This window comes from Lacerta agilis, chromosome 11, assembly GCF_009819535.1.
Source record: "Lacerta agilis isolate rLacAgi1 chromosome 11, rLacAgi1.pri, whole genome shotgun sequence".
NCBI lineage: Eukaryota > Metazoa > Chordata > Lepidosauria > Squamata > Lacertidae > Lacerta > Lacerta agilis.
Window position 1 is genome coordinate 9,789,394 of NC_046322.1, and position 20,935 is coordinate 9,810,328.

At 47.1% G+C, this 20,935-nt stretch overlaps 1 protein-coding gene across 4 annotated transcripts in view; it reads left to right on the forward strand.

Annotated features, from left to right (window-relative positions):
• CTIF (cap binding complex dependent translation initiation factor) overlaps window positions 1-20,935 on the forward strand; it is a 177,415-nt gene that overhangs the window by 121,433 nt on the left and 35,047 nt on the right. For 2 of the 4 annotated variants that reach the window (XM_033164257.1, XM_033164259.1), the window contains 2 exons: window positions 5,316-5,754; window positions 9,418-9,717. In XM_033164257.1, coding sequence (XP_033020148.1) covers window positions 5,316-5,754; window positions 9,418-9,717 — 739 coding nt within the window. Of the gene's footprint in view, window positions 1-5,315; window positions 5,755-9,387; window positions 9,718-20,935 lie in introns of all 4 variants that reach the window. The other 2 variants (XM_033164255.1, XM_033164258.1) reach the window with 1 other exon arrangement.

Sequence of the window (20,935 nt, forward strand, 5' to 3'; positions counted from 1 at the left end):
GTACTGTGCGTGGGGATTTGTTGCTGCTGCTGAGGCTCTGTAATTTATTGGCCGAGCTGTTTTTGTGTCACATAGGCCAGAGCTACATCTTACGTGCCTCTGGCTGGGCTTGAGATGGTGCTTTGATCTTAAAGAGGACAGTGATCCTCGGGAAGGAGGAAGCAAAGCCCCAACAGAGTAGCAAGACAAAAGAGGGGAGGACTCAAGGGAAGAACCCTCCAAATGTTGTGGACTCCGCAGCCCCCTTTCGTCCCTGCCTGCACGGCCAATAGACAAGGATTATAAGTGTTCGCAGCCTAGCTACGTCTGCACACACCGCATCCTTACTCAGATGAAAAGAGGGACGTTCCGTTCTACAGTAGTGTGTTGTCCCCTGTGCCCCCTATATACATGCACTGCCAATGGAATATGGGGAAAAGGTGGGGCTGGCTGAGCTGCCCCAGTGGCTGTTACCAAGAGGAGTATGTAACAGTATCATACTGGCCAATGTCTTGGTTATATGCAGAAGTGTTTGGTGATAGATGGTAGAACCGCAAGGCTTCCATCATCATCATCATATAATAATAATTTATTATTTATACCCCACCCATCTGGCTGGGTTTCCCCAGCCACTCTGGGTGGCTCCCAACAGAATACTAAAAACACAATAAAACATCAAAAACTTCCCTAAAAAGGACTGCCTGTTGTACCGTGCTATATTAGAAGCAAAAACACTTGATTTGATGAATTGGAAGAGCCGCAAAAAAAGATTCCATTGAGCACATGGATTGATAATATGGACAGATTAGCTACATACGAATGAATTGCGACGCAAAATAAGAATGGATAAATATGAAGAAATCGCTTAAATATTCGATAAGGCGGATAGTGGTGGGAAGTAGGGGGAGGAGAGAGAGGTGGAAAATATTGTTTAAAAAGGTGTAGTCATAGGTATATCAGTGTATTCAAATCTGAATTGTCAAATTGTGTTATTGTCATTATGGTTTTTGTTGTATGTGTCTTTTGTGGTTGATGTTTTATCAAAAAAATGATTAAATAAATTAAAATAAATAAACGGCTGCCTTCAGATGTCTTCTGAAAGTCAGATAGTTGTTTATTTCCTTGACATCTGATGGGATGGCATTCCACAGGGCGGGCACCACTACCGAGAAGTCCCTTTGCCTGGTTCCCTGTAACCTCAGTTCTCACAGTGAGGGAACTGCCAGAAGGCCCTCGGCGCTGGATCTCAGTGTCCAGGCTGAGCGATGGAGGTAGACTGGGCCGAGCACCGTGGGTGTCAGAGAAGGCATCCATGCTGGATTTTTACAAGGCGGCACCTCTGCGCCACCAACATAGTCTCTGTGGTCAGTGTGTTGTGACTGTAAATGGGCCTCTGTTTGCCTACACGAGCCGGGGCCCCTTAGGCTGCTCCTCCTAAGGGGAACAAAGGCAGGGATTGTGATATGAGACAGCCAAAAGGGAAGAGTTAGATGGAGAGGCAGGGAAACTGGGAGCACAGGCAAGAGATAAGGGGTGCACACGCAGAAGCAATGAGAGGGTGAATTTTTGCAAGCCCATTTGAAATGGCCGCGTGGTCCTAGGACATAGATGTGTACTGCAAGAGAGCAAGAACTCCACATCTTTGCAAATGCACAGGTGCAGTGACTTAGTCTAGTTTATTTACTGTATCATCAATCAGCCTCTTCCTCTAACCAAAATATCTTAGACCCGTAAACAGACGGATTTTGGTATGTCCTGGTATGTCCCGGGTAGGACCTTACGGTCCTCAAATAATAATTTGTTGGAGGTCCCGAGCCACAAGGATGCTAAGTTGGCTTCAACTAGGGCCAGGGCCTTCTCAGTACTGGCCCTGACTTGGTGGAACAGTCTGGCACAAGAGACCAGGGCCCTGCGGGATTTGGCATCTTTCCGCAGGGCCTGCAAAACGGAGCTGTTCCACCTAGCCTTTGGGTTGGTTTCAGTTTAACCCTGATGTTTCGTTCTTTTGGTGTGATTGGTGGGCTACTTAAAAATGAGGCTGCAGTTTAGATTTAATTTTAAATTGTATTTTAATCTGTATTTTAATGAATTGTTTTATGTTTTTGTTGTGATTTTATTGGTGTTAGCCGCCCTGAGCCCGGTTTGGCGGGGAAAGGCGTGGTATAAATAAAATTATATTATTATTATTATTATTGTTGTTGTTGTTGTTGTTGTTATTTTTACCGAAAGCCCCTTCCGCTGACGTCAGTGGCACTTGCTTCCGAGTAAGCAGGCTTGGATCACAGCCCTAAAGCCAACGATCACTTTAGGGTTATAACTTGCTTGTAGGTTAACCCCAGATTTAAATAAATATAAGAGATGCAATCTTTGTGGCGAGGGGTATGTCATGACGGTGGCCTAACCCCAGGGCTGTTCTGGTTGTAAAAGCAATTGTAGTGCTTGGAGGTAGTTACTGTGTTATGACAACACTGGACAGAGATCTGCCTCGTTCGCAGGGTTTGGCAAAACTGGATCGTTGACTTCTGTACTAGATTTTATCTAGGAGACAACAAAGGCCTCTAGGGTTGGGCTGCGACTTCAAGCTTTTGCAGGAAGGGAAGGGCTGTAGCTCTCTAGTCGAGGGTGCATGCTTTGCATGCCAAAGGTCCCGGGTTCAAGTCCCCAGCATCTCCGGATTATGGCTGAATAGAACTGGGCGATATATTGATAAATGGTCTGAAACCAGTATGGCTTTCAGATCGCGATACCAGTTTCGGACATTTTGAGCTCTGGTAATAGATTGCGCCGGCTCAAAATACCTGCAGGCAGCAAAGACGCAGGCAGGCAAAGCCTGAGAAGGTTTCGGGTGAGCACGCTGGACTGGTGTCTGTGGGTATTTGGAGTCGTAGAAACGACCGTAAGTGTCCGCTTTTGGCAGTGCTGAGTTAACTATCTGCCGTGTGCGTTTCTTTAGCTAGGGAGCCCCTGTTGACACCTGGGCGCTTTCCTTGCCAAGGGGGCAGGAGGGGCGCCAATACAGCTCCTTACCCAGGGTGCTCCTTATGAGGAGTATAAGGAGACTCCCTGTGTTGCTGTGCAATTAGCCGCTGCATGTATCACCCCATATCAGACAGGCTCTGTCTCTGTTATCCTTTTGGCGTCTATGAAAGCCTTTCCCTTTTCCAACAAGCCACTCGAGTGGAGAGTTTTGTCCCAGACTGTGGACGTGCCGCACATTTAAAGCACATCCTCCTCCTCCTCCACCCCACACGCCAAAAAAAGGAGAGAATCCTTGGAACAGGATACAATCTGTACATGTGTTGAGCTTGAAATTGTTTTTTAGGTACGTTTTATTGTTAAAACGCTTCAGGATTTTTGGGGGGAGCGATTCACAAATGAAATAAATGGCATCTTGCAGAGGGGGGGTTGCAATATCTTATTTTCTGGGGTGCCACTTTGCTTGTTTGTCTTTTCGTTTGCCTGTCGGGTGTTGTTTTTTTCCTGCCCCATCCTTCCTCTGATTCGGAGTGCAGGACGCCTCCACAAAATAAATTGTTTTTAAAACAACAAGGACGGCAACAACACTGAACAGCATAGGCATAACAAACAGATCTCTATGGGCATGTGTGTTGCCCAGGATAGAATAAATCACAGGCCGCATGCCCAAATGAACGAGAACGTTTTCAGTTGGCGTTTTGAGATGTCATTTGTGGGGGCAGTGCCCCATAGATGAGGCTGCACCACCAAAAACTGCCCTGCCACCCTCCTAGCTTCTGTGCCTTCCAACCTCCTACATCAATGTTTCTCAAATTTGGGTCTCCAGCTGTTGTTGGACTACAACACACATCATCCCTAGCTACAGGACCAGTGGTCAGAGATGATGGGTTGTAGTCCAACAAAAACTGAAGACCGAAGTTTGAGAAACACTGTCCTGAGTTGTTTATTATTATTATTATTATTATTATTATTATTATTATTATTAATGAAATTGCAATAGATGGGTGTTTGTTTTTGTTTTTTTAATAAATGAGTAAAGCCCATACACTGCTTGTCAGCATAATGTAGGATACTGTTGGTGAGTTCTGTCATTAATGTCTGGGAGGCAGAACTTCCTCTAAAGCCCTTGGGTGTTCCCAAATGCAGGTGCAGGTACAAAAAGGGACCAAAAGAAAACGGATCCCATGCATATCTTCCGGAATTATCATCCATTGGAAATATTCTGGAAATCCATTCAGGCTGATATCGCTGATATATTAGGATACCATATCACCTTGGAACCTAAAATATATCTGCTTGGTTATCTGAAAGATGATATTATGGGAAATGATCATGAAATAATGGTTCACCTTATAATAGCTAAAAATTGATATGGGGGGATAATATATATTCCTACTATTTTGTTGTTATTCTGTTATTCAGTCATTCAGTCGTGTCCGACTCTTTGTGACCCCATGGACCAGAGCACGCCAGGCATGCCTATCTTTCACTGCTTCCCGAAGTTTGGCCAAACTCATGCTAGTCGCTTCGAGAACACTGTCCAACCATCTCGTCCTCTGCCGTCCCCTTCTCCTTGTGCCCTCCATCTTTCCCAACATCAGGGTATTTTCCAGGGAGTCTTCTCTTCTCATGAGGTGGCCAAAGTACTGGAGCACTCAGGGCTGATTTCTTTAAGGATGGATAAGTTTGATCTTTTTGCAGTACATGGGACTCCCAAGAGTCTCCTCCAGCACCATAATTCAAAAGCATCAATTCTTCGGCGATCAGTCTTCTTTATGGTCCAGCTCTCACTTCCATACATTACTACTATATATTCCTACTATATCTGAATGAATCGAGAAGATTTGGTCCATCGGACTATGATTAAGCTACCTTATTATAAAAGAATACATATGAACAGGTTTATGGGGAAACGGGTGTTTTTTATAATGCTCGGAGCAAGAAATTCGGTGATAATGTCCAAGCTTGTGCTGCTTTCGACCTGCTGTAATATTAATTTCTTTACGCTCTTTGTCTTCAGTTTATAGAATCATAAAATCGTGGGATTGGAAAGGGACCCCAGGTTCCATCTAGTCCTACCCCCTGCAATGCAGGAATCTTGACATGTCCTTCCTCCATCCCATTTGAAACCATACCGGACCCTGCTTAGTTTTACAAATGTTCTGGGAGTTTTATTGTTGCTCCATTGGGGGGGGAGGCATTTGTTTGGTATTTTTTTAAGGTATCTGTATTGAGGTTTTGGTAATGTGACAATTTATTTATGTAATTACAAATGGGGGAAAGTGTGCTAACGGATTCAGCATTTTTAAAAAGAAAGAGGAAGAGGACCAAATCAATAACCCCTCTGCTTGTCTTTGCAGGAGGCAACGGGCTCCCGGCGGAAACAAGTCTCAGCAGCACACAGAACATCAACAGGGCACCGCCAAACACAACAGGGAACACCAGAAGCCCTCGCAGGGAGGCCAAGCGCCGCACTCCGCAGGCCGGCCTGGCCACCACGGCTACAGCCAAAACCGGCGGTGGCACCACAACCAGAAACACTCGCCCAACGACAAGGAGACGCACAGAAATGCCAAAGAGACTGAGAACCTGAAAATCGAGGACGCCTCCGTCTGCACGGTGCACATCCCCCTTGACGTGCACCGCGGCAGCGAAGCCACGGACAGGCAGTCGCCGCAGAACCTCCAGGACCCGGAGAGCAGGCGGAAAGACAGCCTCCACGAGCGGATAAGCGAGAGGCCCAAAATCAACTTGCTCCAGTCTTCCAAAGACAGACTACGCAGGAGGCTAAAAGAGAAGGTGACTCCCTTGCCCCTTGAAGAAAACTGAAACGCAGCCCCCCCCCCTGCCCCAGAGAGCCAGTGTAGTGTAGTGGTTAAGAGCAGTAGACTCATAATCCGGTGAACCAGGTTCGCATCTCCTCTCCTCCACATGCAGCTGCTGGGTGACCTTGGGCCAGTCACACTTCTCTGAAGTCTCTCAGCCCCACTCACCTCACAGAGTGTTTGTTGTGGGGGAGGAAGGGAAAGGAGAATGTTAGCCGCTTTGAAACTCCTTCGGGTGGTGATAAAGCGGGGTATCAAATCCTAACTCCTCCTCCTCCTCCCCCCAGCCCAGATGTTAGGTAGGGGGAAGCCACTTTCTCGGGTGGCAGAAGCCCCAGGAGTGGCGCTCCTGCGGGTGCCCCACCTGCCCTGCTGCCTCCACCACTGGTGGAGAAGCAGCGCCGGCGTCGGTGCCGATTTTGGGCAGGATCTCATCTGAAAGTGACTCCCGCTTCTCGGCCTGCAGTGGCAGCAGCAGGGCAGGGAAGCACTTTCTGTTTTGCCTCGAACAGCAAAGTGGGACGAAGCTGCCCTTCTGTTATGTAGGTGTGCACTTATATGCCCAGCAGTTTTCACAGGGGAGGGCTGAGCTGTTTGGAGAAAGGGGCAGGGCAAAATCCCTTGCCCTCTGACCTCTGGAGCTCTCAGAGAGGCCTTTGCCGGTTCCTGGCCCCTTCTTAGAACTGGCTTAGCATGCACGCTTTACTCTGCATCATGAGGACTAGAAACGCTGCAGGTGTATCCTTTGCTCTTTCCCCCCAAAGGCAAAGTGAGCCACTTCTTGTGCGAAAGGGTGGAAGCAGCTAGAGAGAGCCTTCCATTTCAAAGTGAGAGTCGCGTTTGTGGATTCTTAGCTGCATAAATGCTGTGTGTTCACTGACATCATTCATCATCGCTTATATGGCTGCAGTGCAGTGGGAATGCAGCAACTTCCTGTTCCTCCAAGAAGATTAAAAATAAGCGCACACAGCTAGGAGGTTAGCAGACAAACAAATCATGCCCGAGCCCTTCCTTAGGCGGCTTACCTTGGCATAACCCACAGACTATGGGCCCCTTTATGTGGGTGGTGGGGGGTGCTGCTGTGCCAGCCTAATGTGATGATGGCATGGGCACGAGCCAGAGCTTGGGGTCTTTCTGTCCCAGTGGCAGGGGAAGGAAGCCATGGGCAGGGGGGAGAAGGAGGAGAGGAAAAGTGTGGATTGGCATTGAGAAACCACAAACCCCAGGGAGCCGACCCTTCCCCCAAGTTGCAATAAGCATCCTGCAGCACAGACATCTCTGAATATTGTGGCTCCGAGCCACAATCTGGGATGTCCATTTTAGTAGTTCTCCTTACTGGGAACATCATGTGTTGTTTTCATCACGCAGCTATATTTTTCATCTTCACAAAGGACTGTGATGGATTGTGTTCAAACCCACATGGGCAATATTGACATATGCACAGATACAGTGGAGGCTCGGGTTGCGAACGTGATCCGTGCGGGAGGCACGTTCGCAACCCGCAGCGCCACTTCTGCGCACACGCGGGTTGGGATTCTGCGCATGCGCGAGCACCGAAACCCAGAAGTAACCTGTTCCAGTACTTCTGGGTTCGGCGCAAGTGCAACCTGAAAAAACATAACCCGCAGCGTTTGCAACATGAGGTATGACTGTGTGTGTGTGTGTGTGTGAATGAATGACACCACTGATATGTTTTAGTTGGCTTTTTCCAGGGTATGTGCTTTATGTTCAGAGTTGAGTCCTATGGAACTCGGGGAAAGTTGATCCTATAGAAAAAAAGTGCTTGTTGCGGAATTTCCTTTTTGCCCTCTGTCTTCTCTTTGCATTAGGAAGGCTGTTGCCACTAGGTGTCGCTATATGTCATTGGTTTTGTGCCTTAACAGGTCCAGCGCAGTGTCCTCTAATGCCGCGTCTTACCACTAGGTGTCATTCTATGCTGTGTGTTGCTTTTGCCTACGAAGACTAATACCCACAAAACAATATATATTCACCCCATCTATCACCTCCTGTTTAAAAACATTGCCACAGACATGTGCCCAGAAACCAGCTATGGAAAGATAGTTTTTATTGTGCTAATTTCCCTCAACCAAAGCACCCATGGCAGCTCCAACCTCTGCTTAAAAACCTCCCAAGGACAATGAGTCTACCACCACCTAAAGGAGTCTGTTCCATTGCCGAACACCTCTTTCCGCCAGAAAGCTTTTCTTAGCCTGCAACGTGCGGCAGAAATTCAACATGTGTGGCTTTTCAACAGCATCTCATGGTGATCTTGGGATAGCTGCGTTCCTTCCATTCTTTCTGTCAGGTGGCTTTTAAAAGCACGGAGCTCCCGCCCCTTAAAAAGTGGCCCATTTGGCTGCAGAGTTTTGGACCCGGAGGCCTATCCAGATGTTTGCTTGGAATAGGTTTATCTTTTGATTGCTGTGGTTTCCTTAAGATTCATTCCCAGAATAGGCACTTCATGCTGTTCCATTTCGGAAGCTCAGCATATCTGAGCCTAGCCATTCTGGTTAGTTGCTTGGTGAGCACAGGAACACAGGGTTTACATTGAGTCAGGCCATTGGTCCTTCGAACTCCAAATTGTCTGCCCTGACTGGCAGTGGCTCTCCAGGGTTTCAGACAAGGTTGTCTCCCAGTCAGCGGCGGAGCAAGCCGATCGGGCACCTGGGGCGGTGCGCGTACCCTATGCCCAAGGGTGGGGCCAGCCGCCTGTGGGGGCAGGGCCAGCCAGGGCAAGACGCTCCGCTGGGCCTCCAAGGAGTCTGCCTGCCCCCTCCCACTAAGCCGCCCTATAGCTGGGAGGGAGGCAGCGGGTGGACCGTTCGGGCAGCGCGGAGCCTGCGCGCCCCTAAGCTACCATGTCTCTCCCAGGAGAGACGCGTGGCTTGGGCACGCTGCAGGCCCCACAGTGAGTGCCGCCCTTCATTTTGTCACCCTGCCACAGTGGTTACACCCAGGGCGGCCCACCCACCCTGCCTCTGCCCCTGCTCCTAGTCCTACCTGAAGATGCCAGAGATTGAACCTGGGACCTTCTGCATCTAGCCCAGGGGTAGGCGACCTAAGGCCCAGGGGCTGGATGCGGCCCAATCGCCTTCTCAATCCGGCCCGCGGACGGTCCGGGAATCAGCGGGTTTTTACATGAGTAGAATGTGTCCTTTTATTTAAAATGCATCTCTGGGTTATTTGTGGGGCATAGGAATTCGTTCATTTTTTCCCCAAAATATAGTCCGGCCCATCATATGGTCTGAGGGATAGTGGACCGCCCCATGGGTGAAAAAGGTTGCTGACCCCTGATCTAGCCCCTGAGCTATATGCCCCTGCCCCAACTGAGTTGAGACAGTTACATGGGATTCAGTGTGCTGTGTAGACACGCCCTCGGATGTTGTGTCCAAGCAGCAGTCAAAACTTAAGGTGCTCCTCATTGCAGGTTCAGATTTTTCGCAGCATGCTTAATGTATACTTTAATTGCATAGGCCTCGTTCCACGCTTCCAAACTTGTTGTTTGCTTGGTGCAGCTGTGCTGATCTGTCTTTTTTTCTTTTTCTTTCCCCCTTTTTCTTCTCCCCGCCCCCACCCCACCCCGCTCCATGTTTCCCTTGCATAACAGATGCCTTGTCTTTCCCTTTTCACGGATCAGGACGAAGTGGCCGCGGAGTCCACCAGCCCTCAAAAGAACAAAATGGACAAACTAATTGAAATTCTCAACAGCATGAGGAACAACAGCAGCGGGGTGGACTCCAAGCTCACCAACTTCATGGAGGAGGCCCAGAACTCCACCAACTCCGAGGAGATGCTCGGGGAGATTGTTAGGACCATTTACCAGAAGGCCGTGACGGACCGCAGCTTTGCCTCCATGGCCGCCAAGCTCTGCGACAAGATGGCGCTCTTCATGGTGGAAGGCACAAAGTTCCGGAGCCTCCTTCTCAACATGCTACAGGTAACCAGGCGAATCGCAGCCGCTGCCTTTGCTGCTGCCGCTGGCATGCCGTCGCTTACAGAGAGAGAGAGAAGTCCGTAAGTTCTGACCATGCTTGAGCTGCCGCCTTCGTTCCATTCTCACCCAATTAATTTTAGAAAAATGAAAGCATAAATGGGGGGTGGGGGTGGGAGAGAGAGAGAGAGAGAACCCAGAGCAGCATTTCTGTGTTTGTTTACAAGTGTTTCATGGTTACGACGGACTCATATAATTTTATAGGCGCTGCCCACCTCCCGTTCAATTTTGAATGCCCGCTTTAGCAATTGTGTGATATCTCCAAGGCACATGTTCGTCTCACTGTAAGACCAGGTGGATCTCTACTACGGATTCTGTGGTTTGGGGCTTTGCTTGTGTTTTGAACCGATGTGCGGCCTCCTTAGATTTGGGGGAGGGCAGGGCAGGATAGGTAGCCTTGGATACCTGCCCTGAGGATGAAAGGCCCAGCAGACGGGCGGCTTCTGAAGGTGGTTTGCATAGAATTTCGAAATCGCGTGTGAATCTGGTGGCCTGAAGAGGCTAAAAGAGGCAGGTGGAGGGAGGGAGGGGGTCAAAACTCTCACAGGACCCAGGACAGGAAGGGCTGTGCGGTGATGGCAAGATGGATGCAGGGAATTCAGGAGGGATACAATTCACACAGTAATTTAAAGCCGGGTTGGGGAAACCGGTAGCCCTCTAGGTTGTTATTGGACTACAATGCCTATCATCCATGACTGCTGGTTTTGCTGGCTGTGGATGATGGGAATCTGAGCCTGACAACACCTGGAGGCTCTCCACCCCTGATTTCAGGCAACCAGCCAGGTATTTTGAGTGCAGGGTCCCAGTTTTGTGCCTATCAGGTGTGCAAGTTTCCTTTAAATGTGGCAGATCCATGGGTCAGTTCGGCACTGAATGAACACACAGCTCATTGCTATACATGCCTACTCAGAAGTCCCATTCACTTTATTTTTCCCCCTCAAAAATTTATTAATTTTTTAACAAAACACAAACAAAACACTACAAACAATAAAAAATAAGACAATATGACAAAATACACAACAAAAACATTTATTTAAACCTTTCTATCTATCTTCATAACATTGTAGGTTGACTTCCTCAGATCCTTTCCAACTGCTTTCCTTGTAAATCATCTTTAGTAATTTCTTTACCTTTTTCTATTCTCATATTAATACACTAATCATCTTATCTTATTTAATATCCTTAAAATTCTTTCATCTATTACTACATCTTATCTAACTTCTATATCTGCAGCCTGATTATTTCTTCCTGCTTGTTTTAAATACTGATTTTAGCATATTTCTTTAAATATACTTTAAATTTAATCCAATCTTTCTCCACCGCATCGTACCTCTGGTCTTGGAGTTTCCCAGTCAGTTCAGCAAGCTCCATATAGTCCATTACTTTCATCTGCCAAGAAGTCCCATTCACTCTAATGGAGGTTTTACTTCTTAGTCATTTGGCACTGTGGGATCCATCACAGGGACATCACTGTGGTTTTGTTTCACTTCACTCCTGGTCAACGAAAGAGGAAATTTTGCCGCATTTTATCTGAATGGCAGCCTGTTTACTCTGTCCCATAGAAGTTCAGTGGTACCTTGGTTTACGAACTTAATCAGTTCTGGAAGTGCGTTCTTAAACCAAAGCGTTCTTAAACCAAGCCATGCTTTCCCATAGCAGCGGGGGACTCAATTTACAAATGGAACAACACACTCAACAGGAAGCGAAATGTTCTGCTTCCAAGGCAAAGTTCACAAACCAAAACACCTACTTCCAGGTTTGCAGTGTTCTTAATCCAAGTTGTTCAAAAACCAAGCTTAAACCAAGGTACCACTGTACACAAAAACGGCTGAGAACTGAGCCCGCCTCTCTTTGCATAGGACCACCCCTTCTCTACATGCCTCCCTTCCTAGGTTCCTCCCATTCATGGTTTGACGCTTAAAGGTCACGGAACTTTGGGGATATTTGAATGAAACAGAATCTTGGGGTTTTTAGAGCCAATCAACAGCCTGCATTGATACTAACAGCCTGCAGAGCCTTAAAAGCTCACAATAATGGTCACCTTCTCTAACGCATGCAAGCAGCATTAGCAAATGGATCCAGCATCTGACTCTCCTGCAGGAGGGAACTGGGCACCAGCACTGGTTGCCTGCTGTTACTGGAAGCGAGTGGGGCAACACAAGGCACGTAGCTGTGCCTGTTTCTCCCCAATTCGCCGTTTGCACATGGAGCAGTTGTGGCTCACCATAGGAGAGCAGGCAAGGGTAAAGTGGCATGGCTTGCATACAGAATCCAGAGTTGCCATGTGTCCTCTTTTTCCAAGACACGTCCTCTTTTTCAGGGTAAAATTTCTGTCCGGGTGGATTTTTTTTAATATTTGCCAAAATGTCTCTGGCTATACTTTCTGGTTGAGACACGGGCATAACTGGTAGATGAAGACTTGCTTTCCTCTTCTCTTTTCCTGCCCCGCTCAGCAATAGATCCCAGCTTCTATAGCCTACATGTAGGAGGGGTATTTAAAATGAGAATCGTCATAGCGTCCTCTTTTTGCTGTTCAAGATATTGCAACAGGTATGTGGATATCAAGAATCTGCTGGTGGTCTTCCTATCACTTGTTTCCTAGCCTTGCAATGCCTGAGTGTAGGCCAGCACTCTGCTTCTTTCTGAGCCTTGGTTGTGTCTGTGTTGACTGTCAGGCCCTCCAACCATGCTTCTCCACCTTATAACACACCGGACTTTCTCGTTGACCTGGAACTGTGAAAGCAAAGCACGAAGCCTGTGGAAGGAAGAGAGATTTGTCGCATGCGACTTCATGCGATGGAGTGTCTCCGACAAGGTTCCCCTTCCTCGCTTGCTTCCTGGGCCCAATCTCTGAGCACCGCCGGGTGGAAGGCAGCTGTGATTTACCACACATCGGGTGCGATCTTGGGTTAGCTAGCTGGAGTCCCACTCTCTTGTCTGTGTGTGTTTACCGCGTTACTGCAACAGATGGCTGTAGTAACATGACGGAAGAGACAGTTGGGTAGAACAACATGATTCAGACATCGGGTCCAAGCTTCCCTTCTGGCGGGGCATGGTGCAGATTCTTCCTCTCCTGGCTTGTTGTGTATTTGCGTCCTCCTTTTTACCCCTGGGCTAATGAGATCGGGATCTATTCTGGTGCGGACTGTGCACTGACTTGCTCCCTTCTGTTCTGGGCCTGCACAAATTCCTTTGGACTAATTAAATGTTAGTGGAGCTCAACAGCGGAGGATCCTGGGCTAAGCCAAGCCTCATGATGATGGTGGTGATTAAAAGCCCCTGAACTGTCCTGCCAGTTATTATTTTTTTAAAAATATATTTATTAACTTTTTCAAAACATCAACAAAATACAAACAACAAACAAATACACTACAATACAACTATTACAAACAAACTACAATAAAAACAGAAACTTATTCCTTTAAGTTGCTGCTTTCCTTAACATTGTGGATTGACTTCCTCACATCTGCCCTTCCTGCGTTCATTGTCTCACATCTTTAGTAATTTCTTTACATTATATAAACCTTATTTTACAAAAAAATCCTATCCATTTTTAAACTATTATCTTAATTTATTATCTCCAAATTCCTTAACACTTAACATAATTCTAAATCAGCAGTCTAACTTATCTTCCACGTTACATCTACATTTCAATCTTAATGTCCTGCCAGTTAAGTCTCCTTGATAGAGCTGCCACATGCCCCCTGCTTTTCAACAAAGGGGCATGAAAAGCACAGGAGCAGTAGGTAAGGGTTTCTGTTTGGGGACGGGCATTGCCCCGCCGTCTTCTCAACATGACCATCTGGCACAGCTTGTTGGAAACTGGTTGCAATAAAGCTCTTTGGGCTGTGGAGCAGTGCATGCATTTGCACAGCGCATCTGCAGTCTGAAACCTTCAAGAGATTTCTGCAGAAGGACAACAGTTGGCAAGGGGTCAAGGGATGGACTAGATGACTTCTGAGGTTCTCTGATAGATCTGCCAGGTCCTGTTGGTTGGGGAGCTAACTGGGGTAAGATGCGAGACCTTGGCACGTACAGAGTGCTGAGATGCCCTCAGACCTGGCACATGGGCATAGATGCAACCCGTAAGCTGTCTGGGTCAGACCAACATCTTTCCTTTTTTAAAAAAATAATTTTTTATTGTTTTAATCTATAACATCTACATAGAATAAAAAATAAGTTCACATATATTCATCCGTTCTGGCTATCATAGCCGTGACTTCCCTCAGACCTTCCAAATAGCTTTCAAATTTCTATCTTTTAAATCTATACATCTTAAATCTATCATTGCTTAAAATATCATATGTATATTAATCACTGTAAAATTCATAGTTACAATAATATTTCTACATTTGTCTACAAAGCTTCTTGAAGTCCTATAAACGTATTCAGTTGAGTATCATTGTCTCTCAAATAGTTTGTAAATTTAGACCAGTCTTTGACGAATTTCTGGTACCGCTGTTCTCGGATTCTTCCCGTCATTTTATCCAATTCTGCATATTGCATTAATTTCACTGTCCAATCTTCCTTTGTCGGTATTTCTTCCTGTTTCCACCTTTGTGCCAACAAAATTCTTGCCGCAGTCACTGCATATTGGAAAAGTTTAACATCTTGCTTCTTAATGTCCGTGCCTATAATACCCAATAGGAAAGCTCCTGGTTTTTTAACAAATGTATATTTCAACATTTTCCTCAATTCGTTATATATCATGTCCCAGTAAGCTCTTACCTTCTTACACTCCCACCACATATGGTAAAAGATACCAACCTTTTCTTTACATTTCCAACACTTATTGTCAATCTTATACATCTTTGCCAACTTGACTGGGGTAATGTACCATCTATACATCATTTTTAACATATTTCCCTTTAATGCACTGCATGCAGTAAATTTCATTCCAACATCTTTCCAATCCAGCGACTAGCAACAATTGCTGCAACATGGTGGAAGGGACCACGGCCAGGTATTGCTGTACCTAAGTTATGCCCTTTCCTGTTTTCAGTTTTTTGCGACGATTAACAACAACAAAAAGTTGTGAGGACAGTATGCGTGCCAGTTTACTGCACAGAGGAGTTAAGCCACCCATTTTAGTGTGCCAGAAATGCTCGCTGTCAACTTCGTCAATTTGCCTCACCATCCATGAGGACTAGGGACTTGACTTCTTCTTAATGAGAGCTGGAATCCTCAGGATAGTTGTAAGAGCCATAGAGTAAGGTAGCTTATCTTCCTCAGCATTCAGAGGCTACTGAATACCAGTTGCCAGAAATACACAGAAACGGAGGGTACTGTTGTGCTCAGGCCCTTACTTACAGGCCTCAAATTGGGGCATCTGGTTGGACACAGTGAGAACAGGCAACTAAAAACAAGACAAGGCAACTAAAAAATTTCCGGGAACGTGGGTTTTGGGGGAGGACCTCAAATCACCAGCATTTCCAGGTTGAATATAAAACTGTCATCAGTGCGAGTTGTTGCCAACTTCCCGGTAAAACACGAAACAGGCTTTGGCTAGGAGGAACCAGCAGCAGGGGTTAAATTCTCACCTCCTTCTCACTAGGGATTAAGGCAGAATTGAATTCAGGATAAAGCCTCTGCGGAGGCCCTGTGCATTATCCCCAAAGGGTGAAGGACCTTTTTTAGCCTGATGTTGCCAGGCTGTGCAAGGGTGTGATAAATAGGGATAAGCATCTATCCTCATTACCGCTAAAGCCTCTGAATTCTCAGTCCAGCCACTGAGCAGGAACGGTGGACCTGAACCCCTCACATATGGGCCTAACAGATGCTCGTGTTTTTAAAAGAAGGCCCTGTGGACTCAGAAGCAAATGGCTGCAAAGGCTTAGGCAGGCTGGCAAGAACCAGTCTCGCAGCAAGCTTCAGCAGAGGGCCTAACACACTCAAGCACTGGCAGGGCTGCGGGGCCTAAGGGCTGGGGGCCATGTGCGGTCCCCCAGACCGTCTGCCTGGCCCTCTAAATCCTACCCAGGCTGCACCCTTCTGCCACGGACTGGTTGGATGCAGAGGAAAGGTGGGAGGGGAACCAGCTGGGGAGCCCCCAAGGGAAGAAGGCTCGGAGCCTAAGAATTGGTAGTGGGGTGTTGATGAGTGGTCAGTGGGAGAAGACTGGGAGGAGGAGGTGGTAGAAGCTGAAGAGATAACAGAGCTTAGTGAGCTGGGAGAGTTGGTGGCAGAGAGAAGACCAGAAGTGGAAGCAAGGGAGGAGAGAGGCCGAGATGAGCCAGGTTGGAGAAGAAGCCAGGGTGTCTCCCCCTCCTACTGCAACAAGCTCCCCTCTCCCCTGGTCTCCCAGAACTAGGAGAGGGATGAAGAGGGCAGAGGAGAAGTTAGCTTCATGGAGGTGCAGTCTCAGATCGCTTGGGAAAGACCCTGAAGAGGAGGGGATTTCAGCAGCAGTGGGAAGGCAGGGACCACAACTGCTTCATTGGGCGAAGGCCTGGCAGAGATGAGATGCTGTGCTCATTAGAGCCTGCTTTGGCTCATAAAGAGTTGACTCCAACTTGCCCGGTGTGATTTATGACTTGCTGGCTCCTGTCACCTTCACTGGCCCTGCTATGCTCTTGTAACTCCTTTTACCTTTACAGCGGTACCTCGGGTTACATACGGTTCATGTTACAAACTCCGCTAACCCAGAAAGAACACTTCAGGTTAAGAACTTTGCTTCCGGATAAGAACAGAAATCGTGCTCTGGCGACGCAGCGGCAGCGGGAGGTCCCATTAGCTAAAGTGGTGCTTCAGGTTAAGAACAGTTTCAGTTTTAAGAACGGACCTCCAGAACAAATTAAGTACGTAACCAGAGGTACCACTGTACTCCTCCTTAAACTGTGAAAATGCCTCTTCCTTGCCTGGTTGGAGAATGGAGAGTGGTCCATCACCTTTCATATGTGGCCCTCAGAAAGGTTGGCCATGACAGAAAGCAGGCCCTTGGGTTGAAAAGGGGTGTGTCTCCCCCTCACGCACATGATAGTGGACCATCATACATGGTGTGCTATGCTCAGAATCGGGCCCAGAAACTAATTGGCAGCTAGTGCAGTCAGGCCAGGATGGGTGTCATATGTTCGAACCCATTATATCTGAGCAACCCGGCCACTGAATTCTGCACCAGCTGAAGTTTCCAAACAGTCTTCAGGGGTGGCCCCATGTGTTGCAGTAATCTAACCTAGAGGTTGCCAGAGCTTAGGTGACAGAAGCTAGGCTGTCCCAGTGCAGACTGTGGGGTGATGTCAGTCAAGTCCAACATTGTAAGGGAGGACAAACTGTCACGTAGTGTCATTTAGTTTTTGGTCTGTTGGTCGGTTAGGCTGCTGCTGCTTAAAGATGTGTTAAGAGACTCACTAGGATAGTTTATATAGTTTATTTCTCCAGTTTTGTAACCTAAATATGTGCATGAATGAATCTGTCAGTAAATTATTTTATTTCAGTTATTAATCAGATTCATGTGTATCTTTATTTTGAGGGGGATAAAGGGATTGACAAACAAGAAAGGACGAAAGACTCAAACGAGTCAGCAAGCCGTTTGCCGCTGTGCAGGTTTAAATAAGGAACGTTTAACTATATTATATAAACGTTCCCACACAGAAAAGGGTGTAGCTGAGGCACCAGCCGCAGCTGATGGAAGGCACTTGGTGCCACTGAGGATGTGGAAGTAACCCCAAGCTGTGTGTCCGCACCTTCAAGGGAGTGTAACGCCATCGAGAACAGGCAATCCATTCCATTTTCTAAGAACGTGAGGGAGGGAGACCTGTGATTGTGGAGTTTGAAAGATACTCCCCCTGGGAGTCTTCTGGCGACCATTGTTATAAATACCAGCAGTTGCATTGGCCGGAGTGTGTTTGTGGGTGGGGAGGGAGGGACGTTAATTGGCTGCCTGCAAGCTCTGGGTATGTAACCTAAGTTAAAGTATTCCTCTGTTGAAATCTGTGTGCTCTTTATAACCGAGAGGTGTCTGCTTCTGAAGTATGCATAGCAAAGTATATTAATAGAGAGGGCATCACTGGGATTGTAATAGAACCCTTCTCTCCTTAGCAACCGTTCCTAACAACACATCAAACAGAAGGATGCGATACCTTTCGGGAGAGGAGGTGGGGTCAGGGGAGAAGCACTAAAACTGCCAGATCCGTATGCAGTTATTGACAGGATGCTGCAAGACGAAGAAGGTGTGAAAAAGGAGATTGAGACACAACCCAAGATATGGCCTGAAGCTGGAGAGGGATCCAAGGGACATATTCTCTTCTGAGCAACTTCCTGGGGGCCACGTATTGCCAGGGGTGAGAGGGGCCAGGAGCGAACGAGGGCAGGGCAACATATATATAATTTTTAGCTTAGTACTGTTGTCGGCATCCTCTTGAGAGACAATGGAGGAGGCGCCATCCAACCGTCCGCAGATTTCTTTAGGGGTCACTCATTAGCCTTTTCCTTCTCCTAGATGGGCTATCTTCCCAGATTGACGAGCCCCATCTATCCCTTTTTGACCAGGGGTTGGCAAACTAAGACCCACGGGCTGGGTCAGGCTCAATTGCCTTCAGGATCCAGCCCACGGATTGTCTGTGGATCGGCGTGGGGATTCTGTTCGGGCTGCACCATTCCTCCCCCCGCGCGCCATTCTATTCCTCTCCCTCTCCCTCCCACACACTGCGGCGGAGCCTCCTCCCTCCCTCCTCCAGGCTTCTCCCTGCCCTGTCTAGAGGAGGAAGGGGACTGGGGTAAGCTGGCTGAGCGCCATTTTAAGCAGCCCCTCTCTGGAGCCAGCCCTTTCGCGCTGCTCATCTTCCCTCCTCCGCCGCCCCACTGGTGCTCCTGTTTGCCAGATATCGCAGTGGGCGAGCTTGCTCTGCCTACCCATGAGAAGCAAGTCAAAAGGGGGAGCCCCTGTGTTGCAACTCGAACGAGAATCAAAAAACAAGAATCAAAAGACCAAGAGCAAAACGATATGAGTTTTAAAGAGCTTTAGTATTAAGCATAAACATTCCAAGGGAAATTCCTCCTAACAATATAACAAAATATAATGCGTGTAAATAGTCTCTACTAATCCAACATGGTGAGTATAATATTCCAGCGAAGCCGAAGTGAAGAAACTAGTGAATATAATATTCCGGATAAAGTCACTGTTTTGGTGTTACTTCTTCAGCAGATGATATGTGATAAATTTAAGGCTGCAAAACAATAAACACGACAATACTAAATAACATAATGAGTATGAAGAAATTCAGATGCAACTGCAAGAAATGGAAGAATAGTAAAACAGAAAAACGTACTCCATCTCGTGGCATAGAAAGTATACTATGGCACAGTGCTCATACTAGCATGTAAACACTGCCAACGCATTAAAAGCTAACCAAGAGTTATAAAGCCTTATGCAGGTGTAGCCAATAACAATAATAAAGCTGTATACAAACTTAAAAGCTCATATCATTTTGCTCTTGGTCTCCTGTTGCTGTACCCATGAGAAGCAGCAGCAGCGGTGGTGGTGGCAATGTCAGCCCCTGGGAAGGTAAGCACAGGGGTGGGGGTGGAAAGGAGGACTACTCACCCCCCTCGCCTCTTCTTCCAGCTCCCCCCCCCCCAGTGCCACTTCTCCAGCCCACCACAAGGTGTGAGGGACAGTGGACTGGCCCGCAGCTTTAAAAATTTGCCAACTCCTGTTCTTGACCAATAGACTCACTATTTGCCTCATCTGATCCATCCACCGTACCCTGTCTTTGCATTCAGGGGAAGTCCCTAACTCAACAAGGGTTTGAGAGACCCATTGGCTACCTTCACCTGGTCTAGCCGGCCAGTCGAAGGCATTCCCAGGGTGCGGCCACTGTCACATGCTGGCAGCTTCTAGGAGCCACAGGTGAGAGCAGAGTTTCTGTGGGCATCTCACAGATCCATCTCCATCCACCCAGAGTTCAAAGACATGCAGGGTGTAAAGCAGGACCGCTGAGGGGCGTGGCTTTTAAAAAGTGGGTGTGGTCTGGAGGGAGGGCTGGGAAGACGCATGTGGCTGATAGGCCTGGGTAGGAGGCCCCCTCAAAACCATGTGTACGCTTGCCTTGGGTTCCACACTGGAAGAAAGGTGGGATTTAGGCGTAATAACATTAATATTCCCAGTCAGCATCTGATATGCAGGCCTTCTTCACTTAGTACTGAACAGCTCACGGAATCCGGTTTTCTAACATCTGTTCCATTCTCCAGACTTCCATATCCCCTTCGGAGGGACGAACTAAATGTAAAATGAGGAAAGACAAGGTCATCACCACCAAATATGACAGCCGACGGTTGAGTTATTTCTCTCCGCAGTAGTGCGTGATATAATTTATGCCATACCCTATCGGTCTGTTTCTGGACCATGTCAAGTTCACATGTGTTCATTCATTAAGTCCGCTCCTTCCTGTTTCTACTTCAAACTGATTGATTGATTGATTGATCGATTGATTTAAAATCCGCACAGTAATTCATAAAATACTTTTATTATAAAATGCATTAAAATGCACATTTTCTCCCAATGTACGTGTTTCTAAATCTCATCTTAAAGTAGACAGACGTGGTTTTGGTGCTTGATGTTTTTAATTATTTTAATTTAAATAATTAAAAACTGAATTATTTCCTTCTCTTACGAATCGACATGGGGGCACCAGAGGTGCTCCTTAACATGCCTTTCCAAAATGAGAATTGGGAGGTTGTACAACATTTGTGTCTCCTGCCTCAGGCATTCAAAAAAAAAACCCTCTCTTTGGATCAGGCCTTGAACCAAAACGTTTGCCAGGAACCTGGATCCTGTGATTATGAATACAATATTTACAAATGCAAAGCTATAAAATAGAAATGGAACAGCTTCATTAAAGGACCCAGACAGGCAAACGCATTTAACTTTGTAGTGTAGGGTTTACAACTTCCTTCTTCCTCAGTGTCGAGGTCTTTATGGTTTATGATTTGTGCTCCGCAAGAAGGCGGGGGGCGGGGGGATCACGGAAGTCTCCATCATTTATCAAGGTCTGATGAGTTATTTTGGTGAGTGAACAAGTTATCTGCTGTAACAGATTGAGAATCACTCCCCTGAGGATTGTGTGAAGGTGATTGGTTTGTAGTAGCGTTGTTAATAATAATAAAAACCCGACAATCGCAGAATGCTTTTCATCTGTGGATCTCGCAGGAGTTTACGAAGGAAGGT